The 15,197-nt window shown below is 43.6% G+C and overlaps 1 protein-coding gene and 1 long non-coding RNA gene across 3 annotated transcripts in view; one reads left to right on the plus strand and one right to left on the minus strand.

The window, feature by feature from the left end:
• The window catches only part of LOC144163104 (uncharacterized), a 350,313-nt gene that overhangs the window by 93,567 nt on the left and 241,549 nt on the right, over window positions 1-15,197 (minus strand). The gene's annotated exons all lie outside the window — the stretch shown is intronic.
• The window catches only part of LOC144163098 (neprilysin-1-like), a 107,308-nt gene continuing 93,028 nt past the window's right edge, over window positions 918-15,197 (plus strand). For both annotated transcript variants that reach the window (XM_077693900.1, XM_077693901.1), the window contains exons 1-5: window positions 918-1,095; window positions 1,983-2,024; window positions 9,149-9,310; window positions 12,595-12,678; window positions 13,753-13,961. In XM_077693900.1, the coding sequence (XP_077550026.1) occupies window positions 996-1,095; window positions 1,983-2,024; window positions 9,149-9,310; window positions 12,595-12,678; window positions 13,753-13,961 (597 nt within the window). In that variant the 5' untranslated portion in view covers window positions 918-995. The remainder of the gene's footprint in view (window positions 1,096-1,982; window positions 2,025-9,148; window positions 9,311-12,594; window positions 12,679-13,752; window positions 13,962-15,197) is intronic.

Consider the following 15,197-nt stretch of genomic DNA (forward strand, 5'->3'; position numbering starts at 1 on the left):
TACTTCCGACCACCCGGCCATCATTAACCTGCACCAAAATTTTGACACAGGAGCGTTTTAGCTTTTCGCGTTCATCAGAAAAGAAGCCACCGCGGCCGGGATTGAAGCGACCTCCTATTGGGCTCAGCAGCGAAGTGACTTAGCCATTGAGCCAGAGCCGCTCGTTCTATTCAACCTCTTAGAACACTGTAGAGTATTGGTAGTTTCCTGCTACATATATCTTAAAGAGCCACACAGGCTGGCCGGTTTTTATCTCTTAATAAAAAGCCTGTCTCCTCTTCCCCGAGGAGCTGCCGGTAGCGCCGTCGACAAACACGTAACGCAAACATGTCCGCAAGCATATACGGGCGGCGATGAAGCAGTCTGGCAAGCAGGAAATGTATGTAAGTCGAATGGATGTGCTAAATTAGCGAAATACCGGCGGCGGGGCAAGTCGATGTCACCCGTAACGTCACGGACAAACCACCAACGCAAACATTTGTGAAGCGTTGGGACTGCAATAAACGAGCGCGGGAAAGAAATGTGCAAACTATACGTCGAAGGAAGTCACCAAATCAGCACATCCCCTGCAGCCGTTAAAGGAGGAAGTCTTTGTACCACTACATGGGTGCAAGCCGGGTAGCGTATATCCAGTCATCCGAGCGTAATTAATGTCCTCGAAATTGGAGTTCAGCCTCCGTTTACTGTTTCCGAAAGTCTACGCACCGAGAACACACCTTCGTACTCTTGAGACTTGCTACATGAGCGCGATTTGCTGGAAACCGTGTAGAGCTACTGCTTTTCTTCTTTTGTGGGTGCTACAGATGCGCCCCAAATGGCTGTAGATCATGCCTTTGCCTCCTCTCTCTCACCAAGACCGGTTTTGTACGACGTGAGTTCCGCTCCTTTAAAGGCAGCCGTGACAGCGCTGAGCAGAAATACCGGAAAGCTCGTGTACGGCGTCTGTACGAATCATCGCGTCATTACGGACGAGTGAGGGGCCGCAGTGCGGTAGCATGCTCAGGGTGATGCGTGCAGCAAACGTGCTTACGGCTGTGCTGCTTCTCCTGTCAGCTGCCTGCGCAGCCGGACATGCACTACCCGCATCCGGAAGAGGTGAGATCCCTGCTGCCTACATGATGAAAGGTTTTTTACAAAACTTATAGGAACCGCCATCCATGTCTAAGAAAATTAGGCTTACGATTCCATCTACAATGGTCCACCGTGATGGTGCGCGACCAACGCGAAGTGTGCTGAGCGTGATGACACAGGTTGTAGCTGAGTCGACGTGGTATGTCGGTTGTCTGCACCTGGAGCTGAAGGCTTACAAGTAGCAAATGCCACCTTCAGCTTATGAAGTGCAAATTCATTTGCATGCAGACTTTGACTAGTTCTTGTCACGTACGAGCTTCTTTTCTCCACAAAAGAAACGTCGCAACTTTAACGGCGCGTTGACAGCAGATCCGTCTTGTCAAAAGGACATAAGAGTCTAGAAGTGCGGCTTGCGACGAGGTGGGATCTCGCTTGCCTGTCAAGCTTCCCTCTACACGCTTTGGCTGCCACTGATTCGGTAACCGATTGAACACATTGCTGTGTAGCTTCAGTAACGCAAAGGCAGCACTCATAGGAGGTGGCTTTTTCGAGTTCCCACGCGACGCGTGAGCTACGGGTGATCGACCTGGATATGCAGACGTCCATGGGTATGTGGACGTCGCAGCTAAATGGGAATGGCGAGCGTATGCAAAATCGAGTAGATTCATCCACTCTGTGCAACCTTACTGAAACAATGAGTCGATGAGATTAAATTACCTACCGTTGTCCAGTAGAAAATCTTCTGCTAACACACACGTAGAACACATTAGGTAGGAAACTTTAAGCCTCCTTCAAATGATGCCTGCTTGCATAAATCAATTATTATGAACGCGAAGAGCGCTAACAAGTGTTTGTGTAATGTGAAAAAGCGTGTCCTTGTTTTAAATATCGTTTTTCGTTTTCCTTTTCAGATGATTATTTCGTCTGCAGTTCACCCGTGTGCCTGCAAAAAGGTACCGCGTATTTTACAATTTTCAAGCTATTTTTCGGGGTATAATTTCTTTACTTCACTGAGAAAACAGTTTTCACAAAAAACAGGTATATTATTCATGTCGCTGTGACTTATCACCGCCACCCATGCAATATTGTTGGTAGTCGCCTTGGCTCGAACCTGGCAAAAAAATATCTGACGAGAAACACCGCCACCTCTGGGCAATCAAAACCCGTAATATGCACCTCAAGAACAGGGGTACTTGCATTCCAGCCGGACCGTGAACAATTATGGCCCTACATAACGATGAAAAATTCTTTTGTGAGATAAATCATCGCGATTCCTGTTCACTATCGAAATTGCTAATCGGATACACAGAAAAAAAGTATTATATACCGATAAGTGTTCAGTTATGTTTGTTGAAAGGGCCATGAAGACAAAATACAAGTTTGGGTCATTAAGGGCACTGCCTTGTCACTATTACAATGGAATGAATTTCACGGCAAACGTCCAAGAAATATTCGAGTTATTAGATGACTACAGATTCAGCCCCAACAACTTTGTGGCGTCTTCTCTATGACGTCACGGAATCTTGTTTAAGCGATTTGCACCCGCCGACGTAAGCTACGGCCAAAAATATGACTGAGCAATCTTCTTTACCCCGGTGTATTAACTGGACGTTAGCACTTAAAACACCGATAAAAATGGGCTCCTGCCCTGAATGTCCTTAGTGCTCTTGACATGACACCCTTGCCCGCCTTTAGCGACCATTTATTGATATCTGTCTGCATCAACATATTCCGACCGAAAGCCTCTCAAAAAGCAAAACCTATACGTGATTACAAGAACGCAAACTTCTCAGCGATTATCAGCGAGCTATGTTCCTTCCTTGACCGTTTCTTAGAAGGTTTCGATAAGCGCAGCGTACAATCTAACTGGGACATGTTTCTTTCGACGGTTCATGACTTATCTAACCGATATCTTCCTGCGCGCAGAGTTATCGCTAACCACAATGCACCATGGTACGTCCCACACATAAGGCGTCTTTTTAACTAGAAATAACGATCATATAAATTAACGAAAACATCCTGAAACATTAATCGGTGGACTGCCTGCAAATCGGCTTCTAATCAATATATAGCAGCAATAAAGAGCGCCAAAAAGAAGTTTTTACGGAAAACATTGCCATCTATGTTATCAACTGATATTAAAAAAATTGGAGCACTCGTACACCAAGCGAAATGAGACTATTATAACCCGTGTCGATATTGCTGGAAATACAATTCAACCGAATGGTTCCGCGACCATACTTAATGATGGTTTTACAGCGAATTTCTCAGTTCATTCAAGCAATATTGCACCTTCCTTACAACAATTTAATTATCCCAGCATGCCCCTAATAATTATTAAAACAATTAGTGTTGCTGCCCTAATCAAGTCGATAAAACCGTCTTCGGCCCCCGGTAGAGATTTAATAATTCCAAAGTTTTTAGTAAGTACTTGTGTTTACTCGTCTATTCTACTTACCATGACTTTCCAGCAGTCCCTTACAAATAGTTGCCTACCTCTTGATTGGCAGGTCGGGAAGCTGGTTACATAACATAAATCAGGTAGCAAGCACTCTCCTTTGAATTATCTCCCTGTATCTCTTACTAGCATACCATGTAAAATGTTTGAACACGTTTTATTTTCCAATCTTGCTAATTTTTTTGAGTGAAATTCATTTTTCACAAACACGCAGCATGGTTCACGACTTCCTCATGTAAAACACAATTGGTATCTTTCACACACAAACTCAACATCATCCTCGACCGTTCATCAATAGCTGACTGCATATTTCTTGATTTTTCGAAAGCGTTCAATAAAGTTTTCCATACGTTTTGATATCTAGACATCCCCAACTAAATGTTGACCACCCTAAACTTCTTACTTGGCTCGAAATATTCCTAGGCAATTGTTTACAGTTTGCGTCAGCTAACAATACTAGTTCACCGCAAACACCCGTTCGTTCTGGAGTACCGCAAGGTTCCGCACTGGGTCCTCTCCGTTTTCTTATCTATATAAATGATCTACCTTCTGAAATTTCTTCTAGCATACATTTGCTTGCCGACGATTGCGTTTTTTTTTTTCGTGACATAACCTGTAATGTTGAAGTATCCGCCCTCCAAACAGACCTTAATAAAATTTCTGTCTGATTTACTACTTGGTCCATACAACTAAACACTAGCAAATGTAAATTCATGAGAGTATCGAGAACTTGTGACGCTCTGCCTTCCTACTTCCTTAATAACGTTGCTTTAGATACTGTTAACAGTTAGAAATATTTAGGTGTTCATGGAACCTCCAATCTGGCCTGGGGTTTTCACATTGATTATGTCATTAATAATGGTAACAGGATGCTTGGTTATTTGTGCCGTAATTTTTTCTGAAGGCCCTTGCTCATTAAAATTCCTTTTATATACAGTACTGATTCGTCCGAAACTCGAATACGCCGCCTCCGTTTGGGATCCAGCCCAACATAACCTAATACATTCAGTTGAAATGATCCAAAACAACTCCATCTGTTTTGTACTTACAAACTATAATCAAACAGCCAGCATAACAGCGAAGAAATCTAGTCTTAACCTGCCATATTTAGCATCTCGACGCAGAATCTTTCGCCTCAGCCTGTTTGATAAGTATTTCACCATCCCATCCTACTAGATGAGCTCAATTTCCCTCCACAGTATACATCTCGTTCAGATCCCGTTCATAAACTAGCAGTGCCATCATGCCAAACCAACAGTTTCTTTCAGTTATATATACCTCGTAAATCCATTGAATGGAACCACCTTCCGGTACTTGCGCCCACCATCCAAGATCACCAATTATAAGAACGACTTAGCCAACATTGTATAAGCAAGACTTTTTTTGTATCGCATAATGCACTACGACTGTTCTGTTTCTGTTTGCTCGCAATCATTGTTAAGCAATAAAATTTAGTTGTATCGTATAATGCACTTCTTCTGTTCTGTTTCTGTTCATAACCCCCCCCCCCCCTCTGTAATACTGTATCATCCTATCGGTACCAATAAATAAATACATAAATAGATATCATGCCGCTGTAGCTCGCATTTCACAAATTGCCAATAATGCGTTTTTTTTTTTTTTTTCAATAAACCTTTCTCTGCTTCAAAAGCATTGAGTGGGTTAACAAAGGCTAGCGTTTACAAGCCGTGCAAAGTTGTTTTATGTCTTCATCGCCCCTTTAAAAGAATCAACAAAAGGAAATTTTTTCTATCAATAAAGCGCCGTGCTTAATACCTGAGACCGCAGCTACGCAAAGATAATCGTATGATTAGTGTCTATTCAAATCTTCGCCATAATCGTATGTTGTCACAAACCAGTTTGTTAGCGTAGCCATATTTTCTCCTGCTTTGCGTTACGGGCACCGCTTCGAGTGAAATAGCTGTAGCAGCTTCAGATTATGTTTCTATTGTGGCTAATTAGCATGGATATGGCGTCCTGCAGCCCCTGTACATTTCAACGGCCAGCCACAACGTGCTACCTGAGACGCCGTGCGAAACGGCGCGTTTACTGTGAAGTGTGACGCTTGCAATCAGTACACGCGTGGTCGTTACCCTGTGCTGGCTTTCCGTCCCGAAGCTCTAAATTAGGATCTCGTGAAGGCGACCATACTGTAACGGGGGATTCACATCGACATCTCCACATCGACCACATCTCAGCCCAAAAAACATTGCAAGCAATAACTTAGAAAATTTTCACGAAACATTACTATTCATGGCAGCTGAGGTGTCGAAGAACAACACAAAGGAACTATATGAGTGTTGTGTAGGTCAACATGGCTAACTGAAGGCCGGGTTTCTATAAAGCTTACGGTGTGTAGAGCCGAGGGAACGGTCTGAAATAAAGACCGAGCCTATTGACGCACATATAGGCACGCGCATTCACACATACTGAAGCTTTTCGGCTCATTCAGTAAACAGATCGTCAGCCTTCCCTCCGCACCTCGATGGCGTGCTGCGAGAGGAGCTACAAGGCTTACTAGACAAGGTAAAATTACAAAATGAAGGAAGCGCACACTACTGCGTAAGACTTGAAGGTAGCGAAGCTGTACGCAACCGTGACGACCATGACGAAGGTTTAAGTCCACGATTAGAGACGATTTGCTTTTTCTTCGCTGCCGCAACGACATTTATTGCATCATTGTTGCTACAAGTGTCAGCTGCCTCCATTTTTGGGAAGTGATAATCATTGCACATCACCTTTGAGCGGTGTACGCTATGACGTGTCTTTCTCGTTCCGAGCAGGTGTTGCCACGATTACGACGAACGCTGAATTTTTTCTCTTTTTTGCTCATTCTTGGCCAATCTCCCAGAGTAGGCATGCTAGGCCTGACAAACGTACGCCGGGGATGCCGGGCGGTCGCCGCAATCTTGGGCAATCTCCCTACGTGGTTATGCTTCCCTTGGAAACATGCGCGCGGTACCTGGGCCGTTGTCGCGAGGCGCGCACGTACGAGCACTCAGTACTTTTTGATCTTGTGAACTGTCCGGCGGTCGCCCATGTGCAGCTTTCCCGCTCATGGCAGTGCGTTCAACAGCGATTAATCTGTAGTTATTTAGCGTAATGTAAAGTTATTTCACGCTGCTAATATTGGGGGTGAACACTTGCTTTGTGCGGAGTTTCAAGTCTTGCACGTTTTACGGCTAGGTTCCGGAGCCATGGAAACTATCCCGTAGAAATGCATGGGGAGTAAAATTTGATCGCGAATTGCACATAAACTATTCAGAATCCTCAAAAGTTCTTATAGTGTTTCTATCTTCCCGTTGGAGGCTTGCTTTGTGCCAAATATCACTTTCCTGAAGTAATTTTCCTAGGTTCCTGCGAGGTTAGAATTTTGAGCGGGAAAGCTGGGTATGGCCAGGCCTCCATTCACGTGCGCGCACTCGGCAATTTCTTGGTATTTTTAACTGCGGACACGAACAATTTCCATGTGCTAAACAGCTCCGCTGTTGAAATACACCAGGCCCCTTGGGCACGCTGCCATGCCACTACAATAGCTTTGTGGGTAGAAGCGAAATGAGTGGGCGGGGGGGATGCCGGGGATCCCGAAATTGATGCAGCTAGTTACTGATGCTTAGGGAGCAAAAATACTCTGTGATTGTGAACCTAGACGTCAGTTTAAGAACTAACAACACTATTGAAAAACTAACATTTATTACCCTTAGCAATTCGCGTGTGAAAACATAGTGGGAATCGAACCAAGAATTTCAAGCGTTGGAGTTCCACCATGCAACGTTTCACGTTTCATTCTAGGACCACTAATTTATACCCGTGAGTGCTGCATTACGGGTTTGACATTTTATATATACGGAATTTTTTGTCTCACGCCTCCGCCATAAATGCGGCGCAAGTGGTGCGGAAAAAAAAACCGTGAGATCGTGTTGGGCATGGCAACGAAATAGAAAAATTTGTCAGAAGTTGCTCTCTCAACATCACTAAAAGAAGTCTCTCTCTCTCTCTCTCTCTCTCTCTCTCTCTCTCTCTCTCTCTCTCTCTCTCTCTCTCTCTCTCTCTCTCTCTCTCTCTCTCTCTCTCTCTCTCTCTCTCTCTCTCTCTCTTTCTTAGGTCTTGGCGATTATAGAGACGGACGGACTAGTGACACAAGGCAGTCTAACCCTGTCACACAGCAAATATAATGTTCAAAGTGAATGACATTAGCTGTTTATAATATTTGGTTTGGCCGTGAAGGTCTACATTGCGAAATAAATACCATTTGATGCTGATATCGGTAACGATTAGCAAGCTCGCAAAATTACAAAGTTATAGTTCAAGTGCGTCTACAATGTTTTCATCCGTAACCGTTTTTTAAAACAAAACGAAAAGGTCCTCTGCTAATTAAAAAGCAGGAAATCAGCATTTAGGTAACATAAGTAGGCGTCGCAAGTCGAGACCAGTTCGCAAGAAATCCGTATCAGGGTAGCTCAACGACTGGTTACGATATTTGCTTTTCGTAAGTTTTTCTGTCTTTCTTTAAAAACAACATGGCGGGGAAAGTATAAATTTACGGGCAGTTTTTACAAGCAGTATTCTTTGGTTTATTAGTGATTTTTTTTGTCTAGTAACACGCCCCTGCGATCAACGCTGCTCATTTAGCCCCTATATGGGCTCCCCTATAGCTCCTTTACGCGCTAAATGCCATTTGCCTAGAATGCCATTCGGTATTCCCGTGTAGCACCGAACTAATTACGTACATTCAGAGCGAATGAGATTTGCTTTAAATGTCATTATATCTGCCGTATGACAGGGGTATTACGTAGTCAGGGATACTTGAATGCCACATCACCATTTCACCGCCTTCCTAGTTTTCACGATACGTATGGTCCCACATAACGCAATGAAACAACTGCCACGGAAGAGATAAAACGGCTGCACAAGGTCATGTAACCTTGAGCAGCTCGTCTAATGCAGGCAGCATTCGCAGGAGAGGACGGTCATCTTCGCTGTGGCTGAGAGCCAACGAGCAACTGTGGTAGACCGTGTTCGCGACTGCCACAGACAGCCGCAAAGCCTGTCCTCCAACGCGGCGCTTAGAGGTTCCCACCTTAAAATTAACCAAACTTTAAAACCATCGCGCGTGGCCATTCTGTGTATTTTATAACACGAAAGTATTTTATTCCGGAATTCACGGAGATTTCACTTACGCCATGTCCGTCACGGAAACAACGCCAGTACAACGAAGCAAGCAGCCTGTAAAGGGAGCACCCCTCCACGCAGGGTCTTCTTGCGGAAAAGCAAGCTTTAGTACCAAAGAGTACGTTATACTTCGGGTTGTTCGTTTTTCGGTTTAATTTGTTAACACGAAAGTGTTTTATGGCGGAATACACCAACATTTCATTGGCATCATATCCGTCGCGGAAATGACTCGAGTACACCTTTGCTGAAGTGACCCGCCAGCAGGACGTCGCTCACCAAGCACACCCACAAGACAGCCGCCGACGCGCGAATCATGCTCAGCTGCAGATTTCGCTTCACATTTCACTTTCGTGTTTTACCGATTCCTATGAAAAAGGAATCAACCACAGCTTTTAGCTGATTTACTTCTGAAGATGCCCGCAAAAAGGAGATCGTTTTTGTTTTCAGCTCAGGAGATTAAGGAGTCGCTCAACCCGCGTGCCGACCCATGCCAAGATTTTTACTCTTACGCTTGTGGAGGATGGATAAAGAACCACCCCATACCGGAGAGCAACTCGTACCACGGAACTGTCTATGGACTCGGAGATGTGTTGCAAGAAAAGTTAAGAGGTAAAGTATCCCTTTTCTTGTTCGAAGAACGTGTGCTTGCAAGTAACATATACCCTGATGAAGCAATTAGTTTGTGCTGCAAGGTCCTATAACATATTTTGTATAGCAACATAGTAAAACACGTTGAAAATATTTCTTTGTTTAACCCATCACAGCACGGATTCCGGAAGGGTTTATCTTGCGTCACTTAACTAATACAGTTCACGCATGATATCGCACTAACACTTGACGGTCGTGAATCTATTGACTGCATTTTCTTAGATTTTAGAAAAGCATTTGATGTAGTACCACATAAACTGGTATTAAAAAAACTGTCCTTCTATGGTATCACCCCTAAGACTTTTTCATGGCTTTCAGCGTACATTACCGGTAGACAACAATATGCAATCATCAATGGTGCAGCCTCTCATACCTCAACTGTGTCGTCAGGGGTGCCCCAAGGATCGGTCTTGGGGCCTTTGTAGTTTCTGCTTTAAATAAATGATATCAGTGATAACATTACGTCATCCATGAGGCTCTTCCCTTACGATTGTGTGCTGTATAGGAACATTTCTTGTGAAAGTGATACCCACGTAGTTCAATATGATCTGAACAACATTAATAGTTGGTGCGAAAAATGGGGCATGTCATTAAACCTCGAAAAAACTGTCTCGATTAGGTTTACCAGCAAAGGAAAAGTCCACTGCCCAACTTAAAAAATAGGAGATTGCCCATTAAAGTGTGTAAGGGAATATAAATACTTATGAGTTTACTTTACATCAACACTGTGCTGGCACAGACACATTGATTATATTACCCGTAAGGCTTCAAGGACATTGGGTTTTCTGCACCGCAACACAAGCACCTTCCCGCAAACTGCCAGAGAAATATTGTACAAAACTAACATACGACCTATACTCGAATGTGCTTGCACGGTATGGGACCCGCCAACCCTTCTCGATAAAGCTAAATTGGAAAAAACTTCAAAGCCTCGCACCCAGGTATGTTTTAGAAAAATTGGCAAAAGAAACAAGGGTTAGTAGAAATACCCGCTTGAACTTACTGAATTGGGAATCACTTGAGCATCGTAGAACTGTATTTCGCTTAAAATTATTTTATGAAGTTCATTTTTCACAGAATGGTATGCCCCGCGAATCGTATAATTTCCCGCCTCATCACATATCTGCCCGCATAGACCATATTTATAACGTTCGCGAGATACATTGTAAATCTAGTGCTTTCCTTCACTCATTTTTTCCTAAAACCATTCGTCAGAGGAACAAATTAGCTTCTTACGTGTTTGTACACCATTCTAGTAACACATTCCTGTCCACAGTTACGTCACCCGAAGGTCTAAACTAACATTGTCATGTGTTTGCTACAGCGCAGGTTTTGCTGTTTCCTTAAATCACCTGTCAAGTGCGCTCACTATTCTGTAATTGCTTCTTGTAATACATGAATTGCATTTTTGCAGCCTCGCCGAACGCACTGTTTTTCAATTATCGTACCAATGCTGTATTTTCACGTGGTGTGTCTGAGGGCTATCGAAAATGTTATTTTCATTGCTTTGTCGTTATTTGAACCTTCGATTCCCGCTTGTGTAAAGTACTTGTGATCGCCTTTTTCTGAATTATTGTAATAATACAGTATTTGTACGTGGCATGTCTTCGGCTATTTGAAATGTATATATGCGTTCTCTTATAACTTGATTTCTTGCTTGCTGATAAGTACTTCCTGTAAGTGCATTTTTGTGCATCCCCCCAATGTAATGCCGCAAGGTGCTGTGGGTACTGAATAAATAAACAAAAAATAATAAATAATAAATAAATAATAATAAGTAAGACGTAGGCTGATCCGCACGTGCGAAGAATGACCTGCAGAGCGCGGTGTTGGGAAATCAGAAAAATTGGCTGCTCTTTCTTGGAGAACAGCAGTCGCTAACACCAACGCACCTTCCTAACCAATAAATAACTAGTCACTATCTTGGTTCGTTGCGCTTACTATTTGCGGATTCCCCCTGCGCGAGGTATACGCCTGTAGTCGGCTCGATGGTGCGCGATAATGAATAACTTTTCAAAGGCCAAAGTGTTCCTTGTCAAGGTTCGCGAAAGAACGCATAAAGCCGGTAGTGTTCGCAACACAAAAACGACGAAACGTTATTCTGAAAAGTCCCTCAAGCTGCCGGCGCAGCGGGCAGAAATAACTAAACGTAGAGCGTACGCAAATACAGTAAAAGACCGTGAATACCGTACAGCAAAATACCAGCAAAAGACAGATCGAATTAAAAGTTCGAACATAACGTGAAGCACAAAAGCCGTACAATGCGATGATTTTGGAGAAGTAAAGCATGACAGCAATGGGGTGCTTGAAAAGGCGGTGATTAAAACCTTCCTTTTATGTTTGGAAGCTAAAACTAGAACTTTTTGGTCTAACGAGCGAATGAAGCGGAAGGCCTTTTTTCGAGTACTCCGAGCTGAAGAAGAGACAGGATGCATTCCATCCGGTCATTACTTCCCAGTGATGGCCGCACTGGTGCTTAGTGCGCCACCCGCTTGTGGTCCGTGGCAGCGACCGGTTCTACGCTTCTGACCTCAGAAATGCTGCCATCTGTCGGCGCGCCTTACACCCTGACCTTGTGTTCCCATCTAAGTAGTCCGCGAAGAACCTCCTTCCGGAACGTACACTATAAGTGTTGTAGATTGCTTTTACCTGATTTAACTTCTCTTCCTGTTTTTCTGTCCTCTATGGAGGTGACGCAGCCTCATGTGAAGGCGGCGGCGTCGTTCTTGTGGCCGTGCACCAGGCCCCAAACTGCCGGGGTGGTAGGGGGTAGTTCGAACTATCCATGGCGGGGGCCCCTCGCGTTCGAATTAACGAGTTGATTTGATGCATGGGTTTCTATAAAGACTTGGCCGGACCTATTCCTAATTATCTATAAGTTCGAATCATTAAAGTTCGAGCAAACAAGCTTTCATGGTATACAAACCCTATTCCAACGTTGCCCCATAATTTTGTTCAAAATTTTGTTCAAAAAGAAATTTAGCTACGTCAGTGATGCATTTGTAAAACTATCACGGTAGTAATGTTTACTACAATCTCAGATTTCTGGTATATTGCAATTTTAAGGCGTCTGTTCTAAGTATTAGTGATTGTAAATGGGGCCATTATGCTATATTTGATTTGTTTCTAATTACACTGCATGAGTGTGAAAGCTTTGAAGTTTGACCTTTGGTCGACGTATGCACATCCATGTGAGATAACTGTTACTTTTTAAGCTAAAAATATTAAACTTTTTTTGCTTTTAGATATATTGGGGGACATGACCGTTGTTTCCGATGACAACCACAACATAACGGACAAACTGGCCCTGGCTTACAAAGCTTGTTTGGGTAAGTGACGAAAGTATAGAAATTATAAAAAATTCACATGTTCTTACGCAGCGTAAGTTTTAAAGAGACAATGAAGTCGGAATTAATATATGTTGTTTAATTTAAAAGAACCAGCCTTTGCTCTTCAGTAAAGCCTGTTGCAGCCCCATAACACTCTTTTTTTAACCGAAAAAAGACCGATACAAAATATTGAAGATTTCAAATTTTGCGCGAAGCCACAACAGTGACATAGTAAGAAAATTCTAAAAACAAAGTTATTCGTGTGTTAACTGGTAGCAGAGTCCTTCAAAAGCATTGAAGGACTCTGCTGGTAGTAATCTTTCAAATGGTGTGACACAACGGAGCTGGAGGCATCAGTGCAATCGCACAGTCATGTTGCATGGCAGACGCTTTTGTAGGCAGACGCCAATCGCACAAACACGTACCTGTGACGTCACAACGACCCGGCGAAAAAGTGGTTGTGGTGATTTCACCACTGTTCCCTCTGTTTCCCTCCTTAGTATTTACCGTACCTGTTGGGTTGCCACGTTGAAACAACAACGCAACCTTAATATTTGAGTTGAAACTGGCGAAATTCTTATTAAATCAAAGAAATCTTTTGAGTAAGGCAAACGGGCGTTTTTCCTTATGTCTTCTTTATTCGTGTTGTCACGGCACTGTAGTGGGGTTTAAGCGCAAAGTGATCTAACCGTAATGTAAAAGCAACAACCGTAAGTATTGAGAATTACGAATGCTCAAAACAGAAACTCCTGACTACAACTTCCGCAAAACATACAGTCAACACTGGTGTTTTAAGGGCTACCATCGGACGGTAAGTGAAATATAGCGCCAAGATATCGTTACGTTCGCAACGCCAAGTTTTCTATTTTCTCTGAAGTACATGATTGTAATGGGTTGACTAACCCTTCCAACCCATTTTTAATGTTAACTTGACGAGAGGGCAGAGAGGCGTCTGCTTTCTTATAACATGCCTACCAGTGTTTGAAGACGCATGCCACTTAAATATGTATGACATGATGGCTGATACCTCTAAAACTGTTTGTCGTGACCTTGCGTACACACTTGGTATTTTAGCGGTTCCAGAAATGGGCGACCAGTATAACGTGATGTGGCAGATAATGAACGATTCTGGGCTGGTTGAGTGGCCACTCGTAACCAAGGAAGAACAAGGGCCTGTCAAGGAGCTGAATTTGACAAAGTTGCTTCTGGACATTGGAATTGGTCCCATCCTGCCGATTACCGTTGAAAGAGACAGCACGTATGTAACCTCTTACGTGATCAAGGTAGGTAAACCATCCGAATTATCTACCCTTACTTTAGAGACGGAACGACCCAAAAAATCGGCGTAACACGCGCAGGCTTGTGAAGAAAAAGTGGCAAGGCCAATAGCGTGGGCGAAAGCAAAGCGAGTGACTCGTGCTATTGCGGGCATACGCAAAAGTTATATATCCTGGAGTTAAAACAGTCGAATGGTTTCTGGGATTGCCAAGATATCGGGTTTTGGAGTCAGTGTTTATAGTTTTATTTGTTTATTTATTTTCAATACTGCCAGTATCGAGCGAGAGCATAGCACGTGGCCGTTCATACAGTTCCAGCAGGAAGAACAGCAATAAGCCTAACACTGACGAGCAAAACCAAAAATAAAAAGAAAAAAACTGTACAATAGAAAGGTACCAACCGTTTGCACTTCACATACAGTTCCGCTGAGTTATTCATCATCATCATCCCCATTAATAGTTTCCCTCAAAGGGCCCTTGCGGGTGCCGAACTATAATACTGCGGGTGCGGCATTGCGGTTGCACAAAAATAATACAGACATACAGACATGTAAAAAGTGTAAAGGGATACCGGCATGTCAAGTTTTGGCATAGTCAAGACCTCTGCAGTTGACAATCTGACAAAGCCTCTAAATTCCTTTGTTTCCGCCTTCCAGTACACGGGTGAATGTGAACGCGACGGCTCCATCCCCCTTTATTTCTTTTTTGATTGCCGAATAACGAGAAGAAGCAAGAACCTGGAGTTCTCCGCTCACACGAAGCCGACGCCCACCAGGCGAAAACTCGAGTTGCGACCGGTGTGCGTCGGAGTCTGATTTGAAGGCGTCGTTACGTAAACCTAGAGGCTGCGACTGTCACAGATGTTCTTGGGTTGACAACTTCGAGACGTACTCCAATTACATTACACTTTGAAATAGATTTCAAGCTGCTGTAACTCTGACCTTGCTGGCTGTAAAAAAGAGATTTCTGCATCTGTTGGTACATATTCATTGCGGCACAAACTTTTGAAAATATTCATGGCCATCAACAGCGTACTTAGGTCCCCTGTAGGACGAAGGCTTCTCCCCCTAAACTCCAACCACTCTTGTCCTGCGCTGTTCGAGTGAATTCTTTGTGGTTGTTTGCATTTATTCGAGAAAATTCTTACACATGTATTGTCTCGGGTGACAAGGCTAAAGGCAGAAAAATGCCTGACGAGGCAACGCCACCCTTACATGGCATAGCGAAGCCAACCAAATGAAC

Source organism: Haemaphysalis longicornis, unplaced genomic scaffold (genome assembly GCF_048455015.1).
Source record: "Haemaphysalis longicornis isolate Haplotype H1 unplaced genomic scaffold, Haemaphysalis longicornis Haplotype H1 scaffold_12, whole genome shotgun sequence".
Classification (NCBI taxonomy): domain Eukaryota; kingdom Metazoa; phylum Arthropoda; class Arachnida; order Ixodida; family Ixodidae; genus Haemaphysalis; species Haemaphysalis longicornis.